This window comes from Aotus nancymaae, unplaced genomic scaffold (assembly GCF_030222135.1).
Source record: "Aotus nancymaae isolate 86718 unplaced genomic scaffold, 86718_ANA_hifiasm-v0.15.2.pri h1tg000003l, whole genome shotgun sequence".
Lineage (NCBI taxonomy): Eukaryota > Metazoa > Chordata > Mammalia > Primates > Aotidae > Aotus > Aotus nancymaae.
The window spans coordinates 55,950,919-55,973,212 of record NW_026988414.1 but is presented as its reverse complement, the minus strand read 5'-3'; the positions used below and the strand labels follow the sequence as shown (position 1 = coordinate 55,973,212).

Genomic DNA, 22,294 nt, shown 5'->3' with positions numbered 1-22,294 from the left:
AATCTGTAAAATTTGGCTAATAAAAGTTCCTAGCTTTTTTTTTTACATTAAGAAGAAATGTAATCTGCTTAGCCAAGTCTTTGTATTTGTAAATGTCCTGTAAATGTTCATTGTTCTGTCTCTTTCTTGTGCACTGATGTCTCAATGGGACTAGCATATTACTTTGTACGTTTTCATGAAACGGGAAGTTCCATAATGATAGCTTGAATTCAATGCATAGAAAGTGCTAAAGGTGGTTGCCCCTGCTACCTTCCTAAACTTTTATGATGAACTTATAGGCAGTGGGCAAAGACCCCAGTTTTCATGTTGCCTCTGTAAATACTGGACAGGTGGCAACCTTCTTGCTTTCATTATAGTGTTTGCCCACTTGAGATAAATTACCTCTTCTCAGTATCCAAATGGTGTGCCTGCAAGAGATCATTTACCTCAAACAGGGGAGAATGTTATTTCCACTGAAGGGTTAGGATATCAATCATTATGGGAATGGACTAAAGAATTCTTTAGATAACTGAACTTTTTGATATGACTGTTCCAGACTAAAATTCTCAAGATAGAAACAAATGTGCTGATTTGGATTGAAATATCTCTGAACAAACACAGGAATAGATGGATATAAGTAGAATGTTAACACATTTTGTCACACATTTCCTCTGTAATTACATCTTAATTATCTAGAAGATAGATGACCCAAATATACTCCTGCTAGTACTACTCAGAACTTTTTTTAAATTGTGTACTTTGAGTTTACTTTCTAGAGGTCATAGCAACTCTTTTAAGCAAAACTTAGAAGCCCAGGTTGTGTTCAACTTAACATTGAGGTTTCATACTAAGGAAGTTCAAAGTGGGAAGAAAAGATATTGGTACTGATAAACAGTTATTGGCATATATTTAAAAGCTCTGAGGCTTTGTTGAATCTTAAAAAATTATAAAAGGAATCTTGCTACTCCAAGTAGCAAGATGGACCAAGAGCATTGGCATCAGCTGGGAATGTGTTACAAATGCATAATCTCAGACCCCACTCCAGACCTACACAATCAGAGTGTGCATTTTAACAGGATCCTCAGGTGATTCATATGCACAGTAAAGTTTAAGAAGAGACTTAGAGGATTTTATCGTTTTGTTACTTTAATTTTTTAAAAATTTAATTAAAAAATTTTTTGTGTATAGGATTTTGTTACTTATATAATTTCACTCATATCTGGAATTGAAACAAGCACAATCTGAGTATCATTTCTGGTGCTTCAGCTGCTAGTGTCTATTTTGGTGAGCCACAATTTAACTTACAGATTTAAAAAACAATTGTGATTTCTTTTTATTATTACTTTCATATTTTCTCATTTTTTTCAAACATTTTCTTATGAAAAATTATAAGCATGCAGAGAAGTTTAAAGAGTTGTACAGTGAACAGATATTGTGTATTTTAAATTGAAATTTTATTTGCCTATCAATTTTTAAGAACAATTTTCAAATGGGTAATTCATCCTTGAAGTGTTCATGACTATGCAAAATCTTACTTTTATGTCTTTTATAGAATATATTTTATAATGCAGATCTAAAATACAAAATCAAAATAATTTTAGGAACCACCAATGAAGCTTGAACATGTTTTGTAGCTTATGGCTAATTTCTTGGCAACTTCTAAGAGCTTGAAGCCTTTTTTTTTTTTTAGAAGGCCTAACTAAGTTGGATATCCAGATACTATCTAACAAAGCAACATAGTTATCTTTTCAGGTTTTTGTAAAAGAACAAAAGAAAATATTTTCCTTCAAATCTGTACTAAAATGTTACATATATATTTAGAAAAAAACTTTTACCCTTACGTTTTTCCAGAAAAAGTATGACAGCTTATTGGTATTTGTAAAATATGGCAACATAATATTCATTAAAACCTAAGCAAAAATAGTTAGAAGCAAATTCAAGCCATTGAAAAAGCCAGCTATGATGGCACACACACTTGTGTTCACATTTTGGTCTGAGGATTCAGTTGCCAATGATGTCATTAAAAATCAAAATTTAGGAAAAATACAAATGTTCCTTGGGCTAAGAGTAGATAGGAAACTGTTCTATAGCTCTTAATAAAAAGGGATATCATGTGATAGAATGAACAACATTCTCAGTAATATCAGACATAGCACTTTTTCTTTTAAACCAAATGTGTTGGGATATAATTTACATGCAATAAAATGTGCTCATTTAACTGTAAAATTTGACTAGTTGTGAAAAATGTATACACTAGAATGCATACAAGAAAGTGTATAGAACATTCTCTTCATCTGTTTTGGAGTCAATCACCCCTGCTCCTATTGAGTCTAAGGCAACCACTAGTGTCTTCTCTGTCACTTTAGTTTTTTCTGTTCAAGGATTCTATAAATTTCATTAAAATGGGGTCATACAGTGCAAAGGAGTATAGCTGAACTGCACAGGTGGAGGGAGCGGTTCTCAAAGGCTGTCCTAACTTCTGACACCACAAATTCGGAGATTCCCAGGGCCACCCTCACTTTAGGCTAACTGGCTACAAATTAGGGGTCCACATGGACTCCTTTGGGTTAATTTTCTAGAACAAAACTCATAGAACTCAGGAAAGTGTTATATTTAGCACTACAGTTTTATTATAACAAAAGGAAACAAATTATAATCAGCCAAAGGAAGAGACGCATAGGGTGAAGTCTAGGACAGCTCCAAGTGCGAAGCTTCTGTTGTCCTTAAGATGTGTTGCCTTCCTAATACTGATGTATGATGATATGCATGGAGTATGACCAACCCAGGAAGCTCACTGGAGCCTTGATGTTCAGAGTTCTTAATGGAAACTTCATTATATAAGCATGATTGAATGGATCATGCGCCACATTGTTGACTTCAATATCTAGCTCTCTTCCTCTTCCTGAAGTTTGGACCGATATCATATGACTCAAAGCCCTAACCCTCTAATCACATGATTGGTTTTCAGGCATGGCCAGCCCCTATCCAGAGTTAGCATAAAATATCAGATACTCAACATGAGTCATCTCATTACAGACTATTAGGTGTGGTCCTAGGGGCCCACCATGAATACAAAAAACACTCTAATCACTCCAGAAATGCCAAGGTTTTAGGGCTTATCTCCCAGGAGCTGGGAAAATGGCCAGACTTCTTAGGTGAAGCCAAATTTCTTACTACCCAAGCAATATGTATTCTTATGTATCTGGATTCATGTACTTAGTGTAATGTTTTTGAGATTCATCTATATTGCCTGTGACTGTAGTTTGTTCTTTTTCATAGCTGCGTAGTATTTCATTCTATGGTTATACCAAAATTTGTTCATTCTTTAATTTTTTTTTTTTTTTTTTTTGAGACGGAGTTTTGCTCTTGATACCCAGGCTGGAGCGCAATGGCACGATCTCGGCTCACCTCAATCTCCGCCTCCTGGGTTCAGGCAATTCTCCTGCCTCAGCCTCCTGAGTAGCTGGGATTACAGGCACGCGCCACCGTGCCCAGCTAATTTTTTGTATTAGTAGAGACGGGGTTTCACCATGTTGACCAGGATGGTCTCGATCTCTTGACCTCATGATCCACCCGCCTCGGCCTCCCAAAGTGCTGGGATTACAGGCTTGAGCCACCGCGCCCGGCCCATTCTTTAATTTATTGATGGACATTAGAGTTGTTTCTACTTCAGAGTATTATGAGTAAATCTGATGTGAATATTCATGTACATGTCTGTTGCTGAATGTATGTTTTTATTTCTTTTGAGCAGGTACTCAAAGGATTGGAATTCTTGGATTATAAGCCTATGTTTTGCCTGAAGAAATGAGCCATGCAATTATCTGAGGGGAAAGGGTGATAGTTAGGGAAAGGACATTCTAAGCAGAGGAAACTGAAGTGCAGAAACCCTAACAAAGGAGTGTGCTTGATATTTTTGGGAATGACAAGGAGGCCCAAGTGGCTGAACTGGAATCATTAGTGACAGAAAGGTAGGAGAGGATGTCAGGGAGATAGCAAGGGTGGGAGTGAATACCAGCACCTACATTATGCAAATCCTTGTAAACTCTGATAAGAACTTTAGGTTTTATTCTGGATGAGAAGGGATGCCATTGGAAGGTTCTGAGTGGAAGAATGACAAGATCTGATTTAACCTTATAAAGGATTATCTCTTCTGACTTCTATGAAGAGTTAAAGGTGTAGGTAGTGTAGTTAAGGGTGCAGTGTTCTAAGGTGAGGAAAAATGGTAGCTTGGAATAGTATAACAGCATTGAATATGGTTATTGGCTAGATTCTGGAAATATTTTGAAGATAGAGCTGATAGGGATTGCTGACGTATGTTGAATGTGAGCTGTGAAACAAAGATAGGAATCAAGAATGGCTTCAAGGCTTTTGTCGTGGACCACTGGTAAATTGAAGCAAGAGTTACTGAAATGGGGATATTAGAGAAGGAACAAGTAGGAAGAGAAAATCAAGAGTTTTTTGGACATGTTATGTCTAAGAAATATATTAGACACCTAAGTTTCAAGTAGGTGACTGGATGTCTGAATTCAGAAAAAACATCAAAACAGATAAAACTGTAGGTGCCCTGAGTATAAGTGGTATTTAAAGTCGTGCTATTGGATGAAGTCATGTAGGGTAGTGATTTTAACCCTGGTTGTACATTAGAATTACCTGTGGAGCTTTTTAAAAATACTGAAGGCTGCATTCCACCCAGATTTTGGCTGGGGTGGGACATAACTGCTTTGGGGAGTGAGTATAGCTAGAATATCTCTGAGGACTTGTGGACCTTTCAACATTTAGAGGTTAGGAAATGAGGAGGATAACAAAAGATTCTGAAGAATAGCCAGTGAATTGGTTGATGAACCCTCATGGAAACCTATAAGCCAAATAAAGTGTTTCACAAGTAGGAGTGTAATTAATCATGTGAAATGCTGCTGCTAAGATGAATATGATGAGAATTGAGGAATCACTCCAAATTTGGCAAGATAGAGATAACCGATGGCCTTGATGGGACTCTGTTTTGGTGGAGTACTTGAGACAAAGTCCAACTGCAGTCTGTTAAAGAGAAAGTGAGTTGTGTTAAAGACAGTTTTTATGTAAAGCCAAGCAGGTACATTGAGTTGAAGCAGGAGCAATATTTAGGGGTGAAGGGAGGTTTTTATTTATTTTTTTATTGCATTTTAGGTTTTGGGGTACATGAGACGAACATGCAAGATTGTTGCATAGGTACACACATGGCAGTGTGATTTGCTGCCTTCCTCCCCATTACCTATATCTGGCATTTCTCCCCATGCTATCTCCCCCCAACTCCCCACCCCTTGCTGTCCCTCCCCTATTTCCCCTCGACAGACCCCACTGTGTGGTGCTCCCCTCCCTGTGTCCATGTGTTCTCATTGTTCAACACCCACCTATGAGTGAGAACATGCAGTGTTTGATTTTCTGTTCTTGTGTCAGTTTGCTGAGAATGATGGTTTCCAGGTTCATCCATGTCCCTACAAAGGACACGAACTCATCATTTTTTATGACTGCATAGTATTCCATGGTGTATATGTGCCACATTTTCCCTGTCTAGTCTATCATTGATGGGCATTTGGGTTGGTTCCAGGTCTTTGCTATTGTAAACAGTGCTGCAATGAACATTCATGTGCATGTGTCCTTATAGCAGAACGATTTATAATCCTTTGGATATATACCCAGTAATGGGATTGCTGGGTCAAATGGAATTTCTATTTCTAGGTCCTTGAGGAATCACCACACTGTCTTCCACAATGGTTGAACTAATTGACACTCCCACCAACAGTGTAAAAGTGTTCCTATTTCTCCACATCCTCTCCAGCATCTGTTGTCTCCAGATTTTTTTAATGATCGCCATTCTAACTGGTATGAGATGGTATCTCAATGTAGTTTTGATTTGCATTTCTCTAATGACCAGTGATGATGGGCATTTTTTCATATGTTTGTTGGCCTCATGCATGTCTTCTTTTGTAAAGTGTCTGTTCATATACTTTGCCTACCTTTGAATGGGCTTGTTTGTTTTTTTCTTGTAAATCTGTTTTAGTTCTATATCAGCCCTTTGTCAGATGGGTAGATTGCAAAAATTTTTTCCCATTCCGTTGGTTGCCGATTCAGTCTAATGACTGTTTCTTTTGCTGTGCAGAAGCTGTGGAGTTTGATTAGGTCCATTTGTCTATTTTGGCTTTTGTTGCCAATGGTTTTGGTGTTTTGGTCATGAAGTCCTTGCCTATGCCTATGTCCTGAATGGTTTTGCCTAGATTTTCTTCCAGGGTTTTTATGGTGTTGGGTCTTACGTTTAAGTCTTTAATCCATCTGGAGTTAATTTTAATGTAAGGTGTCAGGAAGGTGTCCAGTTTCTGATTTCTGCACATGGCTAGCCAGTTTTCCCATCACCATTTATTAAACAGGGAATCCTTTCCCCATTGCTTGTTTTTGTCAGAGGTTTTTATTTTAAGATGAGAAGTAATTCAATGTGTTTGTGTGGTAAGGAGAATGATTCAATGAACACAAGAAAAAAAGTCTTGATACATAAGGGAAGGCACAGCTGCAGATGTAAAGTCTCTGAGTTGATGAAAGGGATGGGATCCAGTGCACAAAAATGGGGAGGAAGGCTGGCACAAACAGTTCAGGTATTGTAATAGGAGGAAAGGCAGAGTATATGGGTACAGATGTAGGTAGGTTGGTAGATTTGGTAGTAGATGTATGTGAGAATTCTTTTCTGCTTGCTACTATTTAGTAAAATAAGGAAGACTATCAATGGAGGAAGGAGATGGAGGAAGGAGAGAAGATATTAGTTATTTGAGGAGGAGAGGAGAAAGTGAGAAATAGTCATTCAGGGGAGTGGGAGAGTAAGTTCATTAGATGATTAGCTGCTTAGGTGTCAAGGCATAGGAGGTTGTTTTATTTAATCATGGTAGGGTTTTGCCAGGTAAATATAATGGAAAGAAAGTAGCAAGGAAATTGAAAGTATATGCAAGGGAATAGTTATAATTGTTGGGAGAAAATTCTCCATAGGTCTTGTGTTTCTGCTTGTCTTGTGGGCAGAGGCACTGACAACTTTCTTATTTATTTGTAAGCCATCTTTTCAAGGAAGTTTATGTAGCAAACAGCCTTGGAAAATATACTACCTCCCTCCAGAGCAGAGGACACACTTATTTACTTTCCAGTATAATAAAAAAAAACGTTTCCCTGGGAAAAGATCGGGCAGGTTTGTTTTCAGCTCATTATAAAAGATTTGGGCTTTTGAAGTTCTGGATTCCTCAGCTATGACACAAACCCACTACATGCAAGGCATTAGCCTAGGTCAATGCAAGGCATTAGCCTAGGTCACTGTGTGTCACCTCCATGGGACTTGGGGAGTAAGAGGAACTGTAGTGCATATGAAGCTCCGGCTGCTTCCAGTGCCATGAGTGTTAAAGTCCCTTGTCTCTCACCGAGGAGTCTTGTGTCTTTTGCCAACATTCATGAGATTTGTTAGGCTGAAAGCCAGCAGCATTGCATCTGCAAATCTCTCTCTGACTCTGACCTCCCCTTCTGTGTACCATGTTAAAGGACTCTTGTACTTATGTTGGGTCTACTTGAATAATCTAGGTTAATCTTTTTATTTTAAAGTCCACTCATTAGCAACCTTCATTTCATCTACAACCTTAATTCCCTATTGCTATGTAACATAACACAGTCACAGGTTCCAGGGATTAGGATGTGGACATCTTTAGCGAGGTCATTATTTTTCTTACTACAGCATACATAGTTAAAAAAAATTACAGAGTACATTAGTGAAGACATTTACAGATTACTGTTCTGCCTTTGGTATTTGACATTGCTGGTCACTTCTTCCAGATCCTTTTGATGTCCGTGGCATCACTCTTGTTTCTCCTCCTTTCATGTCCTGTTTGGGCCTTTCCATTCAATGTGTGTGTGCCCTATGGGTCCTGTCTTGCCCTTCCTCCCTTCCTCCCTTCCTCCCTTCCTCCCTCCCTCCCTCCCTTCCTTCTTTCCTTCCTCTTCTCTCTTCTCTCTTCTCCCCTCCCCTCCCTTCCCCTCCCCTCCCTTCCTCTCCCCTCCCCTCCCCTCCCCTTCCCTCTCCTCTCCTCTCCTCTTCTCCTCTTTTTCTCTCTTTCTTTCTTTCCTTCTTCTTTCTTTCTTTCCTTTTTGGAGTAGGATTTTAGCTATGGGTCTTTTCTTAGCTATTTTAAAAAAAATTTTATTTTTAGTAGAGATGGGGTTTCTCCATGTTGCCCAGGCTAGTCTTGAACTCCTGAGCTTAGGCAATGGACCTGCCTCGGCCTCCCGAAGTGCTAGGGTTACAAGGGTAAGCCACTGTGCTCAGTCACTTAGCCGTGTCTTTATTCCTTGTTGTCCCGAGAAGACCCATGTATTGCCAGGGCTTTATTTACCATCTATGTGCTATGGCTCCCAAATGTTATCTGTAACCTAGACCTCATTCCTGAACTGAAAGCCTGTATACCTAGCTTCCTATGAGTTTCCTAGAAAAACCCCTAAGATTTAGCATATTCAAAATTTTACCCACTTTCGTAGTCCCAAAACTTCCTTCTGAAAACTATCTTTGTAATTGACATGACCATCTGCCAAATAGTACCTAAAATAGAAACCTGACAGTCACTAAACATACTTTTATTCTTACTCTTATTCTTTATATTCTACATTTCTTTTTCGGTTATTTTTTATCCCAGCCCCATTGCTGTTGTCTTAGCTCATTATTTTTTGCATGTTACTAACCTGCTAATGGGTGTCCACAATACCACTCTTAGACTGACCCACCCTTTCTCCCTGTCTCCCAGCCTTCCTTTATTTAGCAAAGAGATCATTTGAAGGAGGGTTATTGAAATAAGAAAGAAGTAGCGTCAGTATATTGTAGAACATTATAAAACACATAAGAGTATGTAAGGAAGTAAAATTTAAACCTTAGATAGTCTCCCTATTAGAGAATATGATTCATATTTAATTAATTAGTATTTATATCAAGTTTTTTTTGATATTTCAATATAATTGGGTCATTCTATAGATACACTATTTTAATTATTCTTTCCCCCTCATTTATTATTTTAAATGGCTATAATAATGGTATCATTTCATGGAATTATTATGATGGCTAAGTCGGTTAATGCATGTGAGCAGTGCTTGATCTGTCACATATCTTTATCCTCAGTATCAGCAGCAGTATTGTTCCTTGTGTCTTACTGCGTGAATTAATGCTTTAGCTAGATAACACCCTTCATGACCTGATTGTCATCTATTTGTATAGTCTCAACTCCCGATGCTCTCAATAATAAACCTTCAATTTAAGCAAACAGAACTGCTTACTGTTCTTCAGATGTGAGATGCTCTCTCACGTCTCCAAACATATGAGAAAGAACTTTTCCTGTCACTAAACATTAAAAGGAATTTATTACATAGATAATAAATATTATCTATGTAATATTTTTATCTATTACATAGATAAAAATAAAGGAATTTATTACATATTGGAAATATTGAATAACATTGCAGTTTCTATCTTTAAAAGCAATTTCATAGAAGATGCAGAAGTTTTTTTCTTGTCAGTGTTATACTTATTTTCAGTAAAACTGAGAGCATAATATATGGTCCTTCTTTGTCTGAAGTAGTCCAGGTATGTAGCTTTCTTGTTAATTTAAGTTGACAGAGAGAGAGGCTCAAGAATACAGATTTATGGTTGGGTAGTCTATTCCTTAGATAAGGGATCTCTTAACCTGTGGTTCATAGACCTCTTGTCAAAAGGGTCTGTGGGTAGAATTCAGGAGGGCCGGGGGAATGGTCTGCGGACTTGGGTGGAAAAAAACTTTTATCTTGTTTCACTATCTGCTAACAGAATTTTGATATTCCTTCAGTTATGAATGGTAGCAATAGGCCATGATAATATTAGCAGCATAGTGACTTTGGTACTAATAGAAGTCACAGATATTTTTATATTGTAATACAGTTACTGCAGCTATCTCATGTGTAGTTGATGCTCATCTTAACTGATCAGTAATCATGAAAGTCATCACTTACATGGCAAGTAATCATAGTCTTCCCTGTACCAATAGATGTTGGTACAGTACAGCGGGCCAAGTGAAAGGACAACTCTGCACTTAGTTGTTCATCCATAAAAATGAAGTTCTGTGTACTTTATGATGCTTTTCAGCGTTCCCTAAATATAAAATTCTCTGTTATTTTCTTTGAAATAGCAGCCGTAAGCACTTGGGAAGACTTCAGAACTCCTTCAAAAGAGTTACTGAAGTTACTTCTATATAAGTAGCATAAAATTTGAACCATGGATTCGTAGTTCTTTTCTTTCCAATACAAATTGCATTGAATATGTTGACCTAGCCAAAGATGAACTCATTGAGTTTAGGACAAAAAACTTACTACACTAGGTTTGGATTTAAAAGCCTTGGAGAATTCTGGTATTTTTTGTGAGAAGCCCTCCCTATGTTGTAAAACAAACTATCAAAGCTTTAATTACATTTGTAGCAGTAAATACTGTATTTATGAATCAAGACTTTTATCACTATTAAATATATAAAAAACTTGATGTCCAACATGACATACGTGATGCCTTGTTGAAGACTGCCCAAAAAGTTCAATGTTCTCATTTGGTTTATGCAGAAACTTTCACTATGCTATGCCTTTTTAAAAACTATCTATATTTTAAATGTACCGTCTTATACTTAATGGATTAATAATCAAACTTAAAATATTTTGAAAACTATATTTCAGAAAAATTTGTTTCCTTTGTAATCCCACATTTCTTGATTTATGGATTTAAAATGATTATTCTGAGAAAGGGAACCACTACCAAAGGTGTCTACAGCACAAATATATCATTTTTCTAAAATGTCTAAAATGATAACGAAAGTACCATTTGTCTAAATCAAAGTATGTTTCTGAATATTCTTATTTGGGGGCATTTGTATAATAATAATACAATATAAATAGGAGTTACTGATTCTTAATCAATGTTACAAGTCCCCTCTCTCCATTGCCCAACACAGTCCCTTATGCGTATGAACTATTCTATAGCTAGCTGTTTAATGAATGAATGAGTAAGGTAGTACATGGTGCTTTTAAAAATAATTTGTTATTTCTGTGAAAATGCTTATGCCCAGTGTAAAACCTTCACACAATACAGAAACCTACACAGAAAGTAAAAATCACTCAAAGGGTCAACTCCAACAATTCTTAACATTTTGATAATCTCTACAAGTATTCCATACAGAAACCTACACAGAAAGTAAAAATCACGCAAAGGGTCAACTCCAACAATTCTTAACATTTTGATGATCTCTACAAGTATTCCATACATATGTACAAATATAATCTCTCTTTCTCTCACACACACACATACACACACACACACAGTTTTATATGAGGGAATCATATAATCATGCTTCATTGTAATTATTTTCCCCCAACTCAATGGATAATGAATACCTTTTCATATCAGTAAAATAGATCTATATCATTAATTGGATTTAGTTACATACTCATTGCACTACATATATTTACTGTAATTTACTCAGCAAATTTCCTGTTGATGGATATTTATTTTTTCTTATTTTTTTCACCATTTTAAGCAATATTGTAATCAGCCATACTATAGTTAATATGCTTGTGTATAAAATCATTTTATACTTGTGCAGTTATTTCTTTGCTAAATTCATAAGAAATGGGATTGTATATGTTACATTTAGAAAGTACTGTCGGTATGCTTTATGTTGTTCTTTCGTGAACAGTGTTGAGTATTCTGGTTTTCTCATAATACTTTTGGCACACAAAATTTTGACAATCTCTTTGACCTTTAGCAATGTAAAAGGCAAAAGACACTATAATATTACTTATTTGTATCCTTTGATTGGTAGTTAGGTTGCACATCTTTTCATTTGTTTTAAGCCTATTCATATTCTACAAATTATATTATGATCATATTTGGGGTGTGTATTTGTGTCTTATGGAATTATAAAAACTCTGTATCATGTGTATTAGCACTTTATCATAGGTAGGGCAAATAATTTTGCAGCTTTTGTTTTAATTTTGCTTGTGATTTTTTTATGTAGTTTAAAAATTATTAATCATTTATTTCTGACTTTTCTTATGGCAATTTACTTAGAAAGGGTAGCCTTACCTCAAAGTTATATTGCTCATATTTTAGTGGAATACTTTTGATACATTAAATCTGGAGTTTATCTGGAATTGTTTTTGGTGTAAATAGTGAGTAAATGACTAAACTTTATTTGTATCCAGATGACCAGGTAGCTCTTTTTTGCAGGGCAGGGCTTGTGCGGGGCCAGAGTCTTGCTCTGTTGCTCAGGCTGGAGTCCAGTGGTCGATCTCAGCTCACTACAACCTCTGCCTCCTGGGTTCAAGTGATTCTTGTGCCTCAGCGTCTCGAGTAGCTGGGATCACAGACATGCACCACCACACTCAGCTGAGTTTTTGTATTTTTAGTAGAGATGGGGTTTCTCTGTGTTGGCCAGGTTGGTCTCCAACTCCTGGCCTCAAGTTATCTGCCCACCTTGGTGTCCCGGAGTGCTGCTGTTATAGGCATGAGCCACCACACCTGGCCTGCACCAGTATTTTAGAATTCTGTAATCCATCTTTTCCTTGATTAAGATATACTGTTTATCATGTTAAATTATTATAAATTCATGGATCTATTTCCTGTATTTCTAGTTTACTCCATTAGTCTCCCCACCTCTTCTAGTACCAGTATCATATGGCTTTTTTTCATGAGTATATATCCGTATGTTTTACAATAAGACAAATTCACTTATTACTTTTTTTTTTGTAGTTTTCTAGGCTTGTTTAGCCCAGTAATTTTTAAATAAAACATTGCTTTGAAGCTAACATCTTACTATAATGTTTGCCTCCCAAGTTTGAAAAATGACGTCCACATTCACATTTCGCAAATTATTAGCAGTTTGGAACACAAGCATAATTTTTGCTCAGAGGGAATGCCTTAAGATTGTGATGTATTAGGGTCACTTAAAAGGAGTTGCATGTAAATAAAGTTGCATATAAATAGTGAAAGATGTTCCTGTGAAAGTAAGTAGGGACCAGATGCTTTTGAGCCAGGTTTTAAGGAGTTTGAAATCCATTCCTAGATTAGAGAAAGTCATTGAGGTGTAAAAGCAATGGGTGTGATGAGATCCTAGTGTTGTGTTAGGAGTTATTCTATCTACAATGTGAAGAATGTATTGAAGAGGGGAAAGACTGGAGAAGAGTGTGTCTTAGATATGGCCATGACTACAGAGAAAATGGAATAAATTGGAGAAACATTAAGAACAAGAAATGGGAATATGGCAAGGCGAATGGAGATGTCAGGGTTAACAAAATGTTACCAAGTGTGTAGAACTGAGGTGAAATTTAATTTAGTCAACAATACTCATTATTAATATTACTAACATTATTAACATTACTCATTATCATAATATTCCTTATTGGTACTATTATTATACTCATTACTAACATTATTTTAAACATTACTAATTATTACCTTTTTTGGTTAAAGGAATATTTCTCAATCTTTGAGTATGAGGACTTCATTTTAATAAGAAAAAAGGTAGATTGCTCTCTCTTCCATATGATAGATATATTTTTAGTAGCAGTTGATATATGTAATGTTTTCAAGGGACTTTTAATTTTAATACTTACAATATCATGCATATATATTATTCATGCATATATTTTGTTAGGGCTAAATAAAAATCAAAATGCACAATGGTTAGTGCAGTTAAAAGTAGTGGAACTCTTGCAATAACTTTTCAACATTCTTTGTTCCCCACCTCATCAAGATCTGCAGCTCACAGATTTAGAACAACAGGTTGAAACAATTCTTTATGAAATTGTTTTGATGATTTTAGCCCTAGATGTACATTTTCCCCACTTCTATTGGAAAAAGTAATTTCAGAATATAGGGTTCATCCTTTTATTCAAGGCACATTTTATTAAATAGGAGGAAAGTGATTAACAAATGTATTTAATGTAAGAATTTGTTAAGTGTAACAAGTCAAAAATTTAAAACAGTCTAGACAAGTACACATGAGGAACTTCAGTGACTTTATTTTTTTCCTCTTATTTCTGTATTATTATACAAATAATTTTACAACCGTATTACTAGAGGATTTTTTTGTTTCTTCATTTATTTAACATAGAATTAATTGCACTCTGACCCAAAAGCAAATACAACAAAAACAAAGATAAATAGATGGGGCACAATTAAACTAAAAAGCTTCTGCACAGCAAAAGAAATAAGCAGCAGAGTTAACAGACAACCTACAGAGTGGGGGAAAAATGTTCACAATCTTCTACAAAGAACTCAAATCAGCAAGAACAAAGCAATCTCATTAGGTCAGATGTGGTGGCTCACGCCTGTAATCCCAGCACTTTGGGAGGCTGAGGTGGGTGTATCACTTGAGGTCAGGAGTTCAAGACCAGCCTGGTCAATGTGGTGAAACCCCATCTCTACTAAAAATACAAAATTTAGCTGAATGTGATGGTGGGTGCCTATAACCCCAGCTGCTTGGGAGACTGAAGTGAGAGAATCACCTGAACCCAGGAGGCAGAGGTTGCAATAAGCCGAGATTGCATCTTTGCACTCCAGCCTGGGTGACAGAGAAAGATTCTGTCCCAAAAAAAAAAAAAAAAAGTAATCAAAAATAGGCTAAAGATGAATAGACAATTCTCAAAAGATACACAAATGGCCAATAAGAATGTTGAAAAATATTCATCACTAATGATTGGGGAAATTGAAATCAAAACCACAATGCCATACCACCTCACTCCTGTAAGAATGGCCATAAAAAAAAAAAAATAGATGTTCACATGGATACAGTGAAAAGGGAACAGTTTTACACTGTTTGTGGGAATGTAAACTAGTACAACCACTATGGAAAACAGTGTGGAGATTCCTTAAAGAACTAAAAGTAAATCTACCATTTGATCCACTAATCCTACTACTAGGTATCTACCCAGAGGAAAAGAAGCCATTATACAAAAAAGATACTTGCACATGCATGTTTATAGCAGCATAATTTGCAATTGCAAAAATGTGAAACCAGCCCAAATGCCCATTAGTCAACAAGTGGATAAAGAAAATATGGTATCTATATACCATGGAATACTACTCGGCCATAAAAAGGAATGAAGTAATGGTATTTGTAGCAACCTGGATGGGAATGGAGACCATTATTCTAAGTGAAGTAACTCAGAATGGAAAAACCAAATATCATATATTCTCATTCACATGTGGGAGCTAAGCTATGAGGATGCAAAGGCATAAGAATAATACATTAGACTTTGGGGACTTGGGGGAAAGGGTGAGGGGTGATGAGGGATAAAAGAGTACACACTGGGTACAGTGTACACTGCTTGGGTGACGGGTGCACCAAAATTTCAGAAATCACCACTAAAATATTTATTCATGTAACCAAACACCACCTGTTCCCTCAAACCCATTGAAATTTAAAAAATTTCACTCTGTATGTATAATGTGAACTATATTGTAAAAACACTTCTTATAGCATAAATTATGTAGTGCTTTTACTGTAATTCATTGAGAGTCAACAGTTATGACTTTCACTTCTAAAAAATTTAGAAGAATGCCTTGCAGAATTATATTGTCATTTAGTATCATCCTTTAGAGCAGTCAGTATCTATACAAACATTTGTGACAAAGTAAAAAACAATTATTTATTAAAATTTAATTACAATTGATTTTTGCTTTTAAAGGCTCTTTGTGAAAATGTCTTTATATCCTGAAATTTCCTAAAATAATGAAATTTTATATTGTTTATTTAAAAATAATCTTTGGCATAAAAGTTAAAATTAATTCCTCTTGGTATTATTTAATGCATTCTTGTGTTCAGCATTGTTGCAGTTGCTATGGAAATAAAAATAAATATAATTAATCTAACAAACATATAAAAAATAACCACATATGCTGGGCTGGCACAGTGAAGATAAAAAGAGTTCATTAAGATGAAAAAAGACACAGATAAATAATTACAAGGTAGTTGGAGAAACAGGGAATACATATATATTAGGTATTGAAATGATGTATTATATTGAATGTTATAGACAAAATAAATTTTACTCTTAGCTCATTCATTCAACAGTGGCCTATTTAATTCATACAGTACTTTAGTAAATTCCTTTAACTCAGTATTCTGTATTATATGTTGATTGCCATATAAAGCTACTTAATTCTTTTTCATCCATTATTTATTTAAAGAATATGCTTGTTAACAAAAGTACTGTGTATTTTCATTATACTTTGTTTTTTTTTCCCCATGGGACTCTCACAGAGTATATTTATAATGAGTGGCATACAGAATTAAACTTATATTACCTTATATTTATATTCTTAGAAGTTGATACATCAGTAACTGATAGAAATAAATTTTACCTGGAGGATTTTATGCTTTTATTCACTTTATTTCCAATTTATGTATAACTCCTAAGCAAGATCATTTTCAAATTCTGACTGCTACATAGATTTTAAAATTTGTCTTTCCTTTAAACATTGAAGAATAAAATAAGTAGAATATAGCTCAAATTTTAGAACAGAGTCTCCATGAGACAGTTTTTTTAATGCCATAGAAAACCACTGGCTGATTACCTTCTCAGTCAATATTGCTCTTCGATGTTGAACTATATGTTTTCTTAGAAGTATGAAACATTTTTAATTGGGTAAGACTAGCTAAATTTGCTTTTTGTGCTTATGATGTAAAGACAAGATTTAAATTAACACCAACAGCAGAGGCTCTTAAAAATGTAGAATGTTATACTGTCAATTTAAATAATCTTTCTGTGCTTATCATTTTACATGGATGGTATCATAAGACAAGTAATGACAGGTTAAGACCTACCTAGCAGAGGGAAAATGAAATTACACAACTTTATTAAGGCATAAATAAACCTATTAACCATTATCTGGAATACCAGTTAGTAGAAAGAGCACTGACAATTTTATTTATCAACACTAAATACAATTATTAATTACAGACCTGATGAATCTAGCAGTAAGCAGGCCATGTTGGATATACTGGGACCTTAGGTCCATTATATGAGAAGGATGATTACCAAAATCCTGTGGGAAAATAAGTAATTGTACTTGTAAAATTTTAATTGCCTTGGAATAAGGCAAATTATATTTTCTTGTGTGGGAATACAAATAGTATGGCATGAAGGTAACAAGCTTCAGTAGTTGTAAATAGAAAATAGATTTATGTTAAGTTTTAAAACAAAGAAAAGAGTGATGAATTTTTAGTGTCATAGTATTCCGTGTGAATGGCATACTGTAAATACATGCAGTTTTTTTTTTGTTACATTCTTTAGTAGGTGAGCTTTTTTCTGAATTCCTTTTTTTCCTAGTGAAAATAATGTGGGCAGGAACTTTTTGAATGAATTACTACAGGTGAATGGGAATTATGTAATTAAAAATATTTTCATTATGTGATCAGCAGTGTTGTGAAATGAACAACAGACAATTCACATTTTTTGTGTCTTTTTTTCTTTTTCTATGAAGATCCAAATTCCGGAATTTGTGGACATTTACTCATAGGTGCAGCCAAGAATTCTTTTGCAAAACTCATGGAAAAAATTAGTCTGGCAATGGAATGTATACCTCTGCACAGTAGCAGGAGTATTACATATGTAGAAAAAGATTCTCTGGTTCAGAGGCTGGCCCATGGACTTCATAACGTAAACACCCTGGCCCTAAAATATGGTTTGTGTGGCCATGTGCCCATTGTGGTATGTATAAACTTTTATTTAGTAGTAACCTAAGAACTTGTAGGTTTAATTTTGAATCAGCCTAATTTGTAGTTTAAATTATTAGTTGTACACAAATGTACCTGGATCTTCTTTAGAGTTCATGTAAAATTTTATTAAAGTGAATAAAAATACTTCCAAATAAGTGTCCAAAATATCAAAATACAAGTCATGGGCCAGGCGCAGTGGCTGATACCTGTAATCCCAGTACTTTGGGAGACTGAGGCAGGTGGATCACCTGAGGTCAGGAGTTTGAGACCAGCCTGGCCAACATGGTGAAACCCTGTCTCTACCAAAAATACAAAAATTAGCCAGGTGTGGTGGTGGGTGCCTCTAATCCCAGCTACTCAGGAGGCCAAGCCACGAGTATCGCTTGAACTCAGGAGGTGGAGGTTGCAATGAAACGAGATTGTGCCACTGTACTCCAGCCTGGTCAACAGAGCGAGGCTCTGTCTCAAAAAAATAAAAAAATTCATGACATTAGTGCTAAGTTTATTGTTCTCTATAAATGCACTGCAACAGAATTGTATGAGACCCAAACAGCTGTCAGTTTCATGTTTAGCCATAGATTATTTCTTTAGGTGTTCACTTTTCGTAAGCTAAATCATTGGTGACATAAAAAATAAAGTTTTCACCTCTATGTTTCTGTAATAGCTGGTACTGTTTTTTGGATAATCTAAGTTACATTTAATTTAGTAAAAATGGTTATTGCTATTCTTAGTCCATCTGTAGTTACTGTTTGTAAAATTGCTCTTGTTTAACAACAGAAAAGCACAGCATCATTGCAGAAGCAAATATTTGGATTTACACAAAGACTGCATGCTGCAGAAGTAGAGTGCCGCTTAGAGGTCACAGAATTCAAACGAAGTGTGAATGAAATGAAAAAGGAGCTTGACAAAGCCCAGGGTCTCCAAATACAGTTAAATGAATTTAAGCAGTCTGTAAGTATATCTCATTTAGAAAACTATTGCTTTGGTGATATCTGTTTCTTTATCTCGATATCCTTTTTTCCTTAACTTTTATTATGTTTGATTTTTCAAATCATTCAAAACCCTATTAATGACATTTCTTTTTCTTCAGAAAACTTCCCTTCTAAAATGCCCCCAGTTGCTGATTTAGGCTGGGGTTGGGGGGTTTGCGGGGAGAGAGATTTCCTCTTCTTCTTCTTCTTCTCCTTCTTTCTTCTTCTTCTTCTTTCTTCTTCCTTCTTCTTCTTCTTCTTTCTTCTTCTTCTTCTTTTTTTGAGATAGACTCTCACGCTATTGTACAGGCTGGAGTGCAGTGGAGTGATCTTGGCTCACTGCAATCTCCGCCTCCTGGGTTCAAGTGATTCTCCTGCCTCAGCCTCCCAAACATCTGGGATTACAAGCACCTGCCACCATGTCTGGCTAATTTTTGTATTTTTGGTAGAGATGGGGTTTCTCCATGTTGGCCAGGGTGGTCTCGGACTCTTGACCTCAGGTGATCCACCCACCTTGGCCTCCTAAAGTGCTGGGATTACAGGTGTGAGCTACCACGCCTGGCCTCTTTTTCTTCTTATATTGAGTATTTTGAGTAAATTAGATTATTTAGTATGAAATCAAATTGCTTTCCCAAAGAAATATTCAGTTTGTCTCATGTCCACCTATGATTTATATGTATTATTTTGAAAAGCAGAAAATAGCTGAAAAAGCAAGGCTGTATGCCAAATACCATTAGATCAAGAACAAAATGTTTAAGTGTATGAAGCACAATATAATGCAGACATCTATATATTCTGTTTGCAATTGGGATATTATTAACATTGCTGTTTTAAATGTGGATATGGGAACATAGAGTTAAAAGATTACTCTCAAATTTCAAGACTGTATACAACTTAAAATAGCTACTATAACTTCAGTTTAAACGTGCTTTTAAGTGTATCTTTGGTTAATTTGGAATTCACAGTTTTAATATTTGCAGTAACAGAGGCAGCAGCAGGTATAGTAGTTTAGTTATTAATCCTATGATAATGTAATTGTGCTAGTGTTAATATAGGATTTGAACTTGGGTTGTGTGGCTGTAAAACTCATGCTTTTATCCACTTCATTATAGTGGTTAATGTTGATACATAGATGTGTTAATAAAGGGTTGTTTTATTAAAAACATACTAGATGAAAAAAAGTTGCTATTTTCCTGTAAGAAAATTGGAGAGCATGCCTGCAACCATTTGTCTCTCAGTGATTTCAGACAAAATATATTGGAGAAAATAAAATAATTTATTTATAGTTGGTTTCAAATTATAATATAAAGAAAAACATCCTGCCCACTAAAAGCTATTTAGCACTTTAATGGTTTTAGAATACTATGTCCATCTACTGATAGTTGTTCTTTAACAGCTAACCTCCCCATTTGTTAGCTCCTTATACTTGCTTTCACACACCATCTCTTTCTTATTCTGCATTGCTGTACTTGGTTGATTTTATTTACTTTACAGAGGAATAAACAGAATATAGCCAGTCTCTGGGAGGGATGGATGGACAAGAGAGAGGCCAAAATTACATAAGTTTTTAGGTGAAGGGAAAATTTTGGAGGACTGTGAAGGGAACATACATTCTGTTAAAACAAGGAAGTCCTGCAAAATGGTGGGGATGTTGATGGAAAGATCTTTACTCACTTGATGGTCAAGCGAATTGAAAAGGACAGAATGGTCTCATGACAAGGAGTGGTAATTTTAAACAACACAATAAATTAAAGATACATTAGGTACAAAAATATATGTTCACAAGACCCAGAGCATAGAGGGATGTTAATAAATAGAAATAGAACTGGAGTGCTGAGAGGAGACTGTTAGATTTGATGTTTTGAAAGCTGAGGGTTTGGTTATAATAGCACAATATGGAGAGTCCAGCAGCTGTTAACAGGGAGTAAAAAGTTGAGTGTTCTGTACCGTCCCAACACTGTACAAGTATCAGTGACTTATTAGATATACGTTTTACTAGGTGACTTTCAGAAAATAAGGCAACTTTCCTTTGTGGCTTCTGATCATTTTCATTAATTTATATTAACTTGGGTGAATCATTAGACATCTGTTTTTATGCTACACTATTGGCTTTTAAAATGTCTTCATTATTGAGAAATGCACTCTTAAATTGTTGAGGAATGCACCCTTAAAAAGAGAAATAAGACTTTTAAAAGACAGTTGCTTCATGGAAGTGGCAGGCAAGGTACCTGGTGCCAAAATAAAACTGAGTGCTTATGTAGTCTAATATAGAAGGACCTATGTAATTGATTTATCCTGAAACTTAGTTTCAGCAGAAGTCTTTCTCTCTGTATGAACTGCATGAAGACTTTTCTAATTTTGTCTTATTTGTCAGGAAAATCAAAGTCTATATTCAGTTACAGTAATTTGTACTTAGACGCTTAGAATCAAAAGGATTTTTTTCCTGCTTTTTCCTCCAAGATTTTTTGAAATTTCAAATCAACCTGCTTTATATTTGTGGCTAATGATATTAATCCACCTCAAATCCTTTTTTAACAATGGGAAAGTTAGAAATTTTAAATAGATACATGTATACCTTGTGTATTTAAGTGGCCTGAATGATCCCCTTGAGTTTTCTATATATATTTCTCAGGTTATCTACCTTTTGTGAAACCTTCCTCTCCTTTATACTTCAAGATGCCTCTGCTGTTTGTTGTATCTAAGTTTCATTTGTTTAAATGTTTTGAACAGGAGATTATACAAGCTTGTCTTGCCCCAGATTCTACATCCCTATCTAGAACTGTCATTGGTTATTCCAGAGCAGAGTACTGTGCCCTCCAAAGCGTCACAATATTGTAAAAACCATGTTGTATATTATGGTGTGCACTTTGTTGGCAGATGCTTATAAATGAATATTCTTTCATTCAACAAATACTGATCACTCACTGAGTGTCAGGCACTCTTCTGAATGTTGAATGAAAAGCTAAATGAAGTCTCTGCTTTGTGGAACTACATCTTTATATGTGTAGTTAGTGGCAGGGTGTGGACAGGCAATAAAAAATGTGAGATGAATTTAGATAATGACAATGGCTGTGAGGAAAATAAAATAAGATAGTATAATAGATGAGTGGGAGTTGGGAGAGGTGCAGTCATGTAAGACCTGCTGAGCAGAAGACATTTGACTGGGAGACCTGAATAATAACTTACACTGAACACAAACTTTTAGGTAATCACTTAAAAGCCAAGGAATTTGTTAAAGGTTTTAATCCCCACAAACATAATCTTTATGAAAAGTGCTCATGTATGAAAATTTAAACTGAGCATTATGGATTTATTTGGAATTTGAAAAGAGTTTTCTAAGATTTTATTTGACTGAAAATGATAACTAAGTATGGCTATTGTGCTTTAAAAATCACAGTAGTATTTTTATCTTGACTTATGCAATTAAGAAAAGCTAATTGTATTTTTTTCATGTATCAAGTGCCTAGAAATGTTCATATTATATTCCCTATGTTAACAAATATAGTTTTGAAGATTAAATGATACAACAATGCAGTTAGCTTTATAACTGATTTCTCCTCCCCTCCC

The 22,294-nt window shown here is 35.4% G+C and overlaps 1 protein-coding gene across 13 annotated transcripts in view; it reads left to right on the top strand.

Moving 5' to 3' along the window:
• CCDC171 (coiled-coil domain containing 171) overlaps nt 1–22,294 on the top strand; it is a 408,737-nt gene that overhangs the window by 162,749 nt on the left and 223,694 nt on the right. For all 13 annotated transcript variants that reach the window (XR_010344271.1, XR_001107639.2, XM_064381348.1 and 10 more), the window contains 2 exons: nt 17,522–17,748; nt 18,534–18,707. Coding sequence is in view for 11 of the 13 variants with exons in the window: in XM_064381348.1 (XP_064237418.1) it covers nt 17,522–17,748; nt 18,534–18,707 (401 nt within the window). In the remaining 2 variants the exon portion in view is untranslated. The remainder of the gene's footprint in view (nt 1–17,521; nt 17,749–18,533; nt 18,708–22,294) is intronic.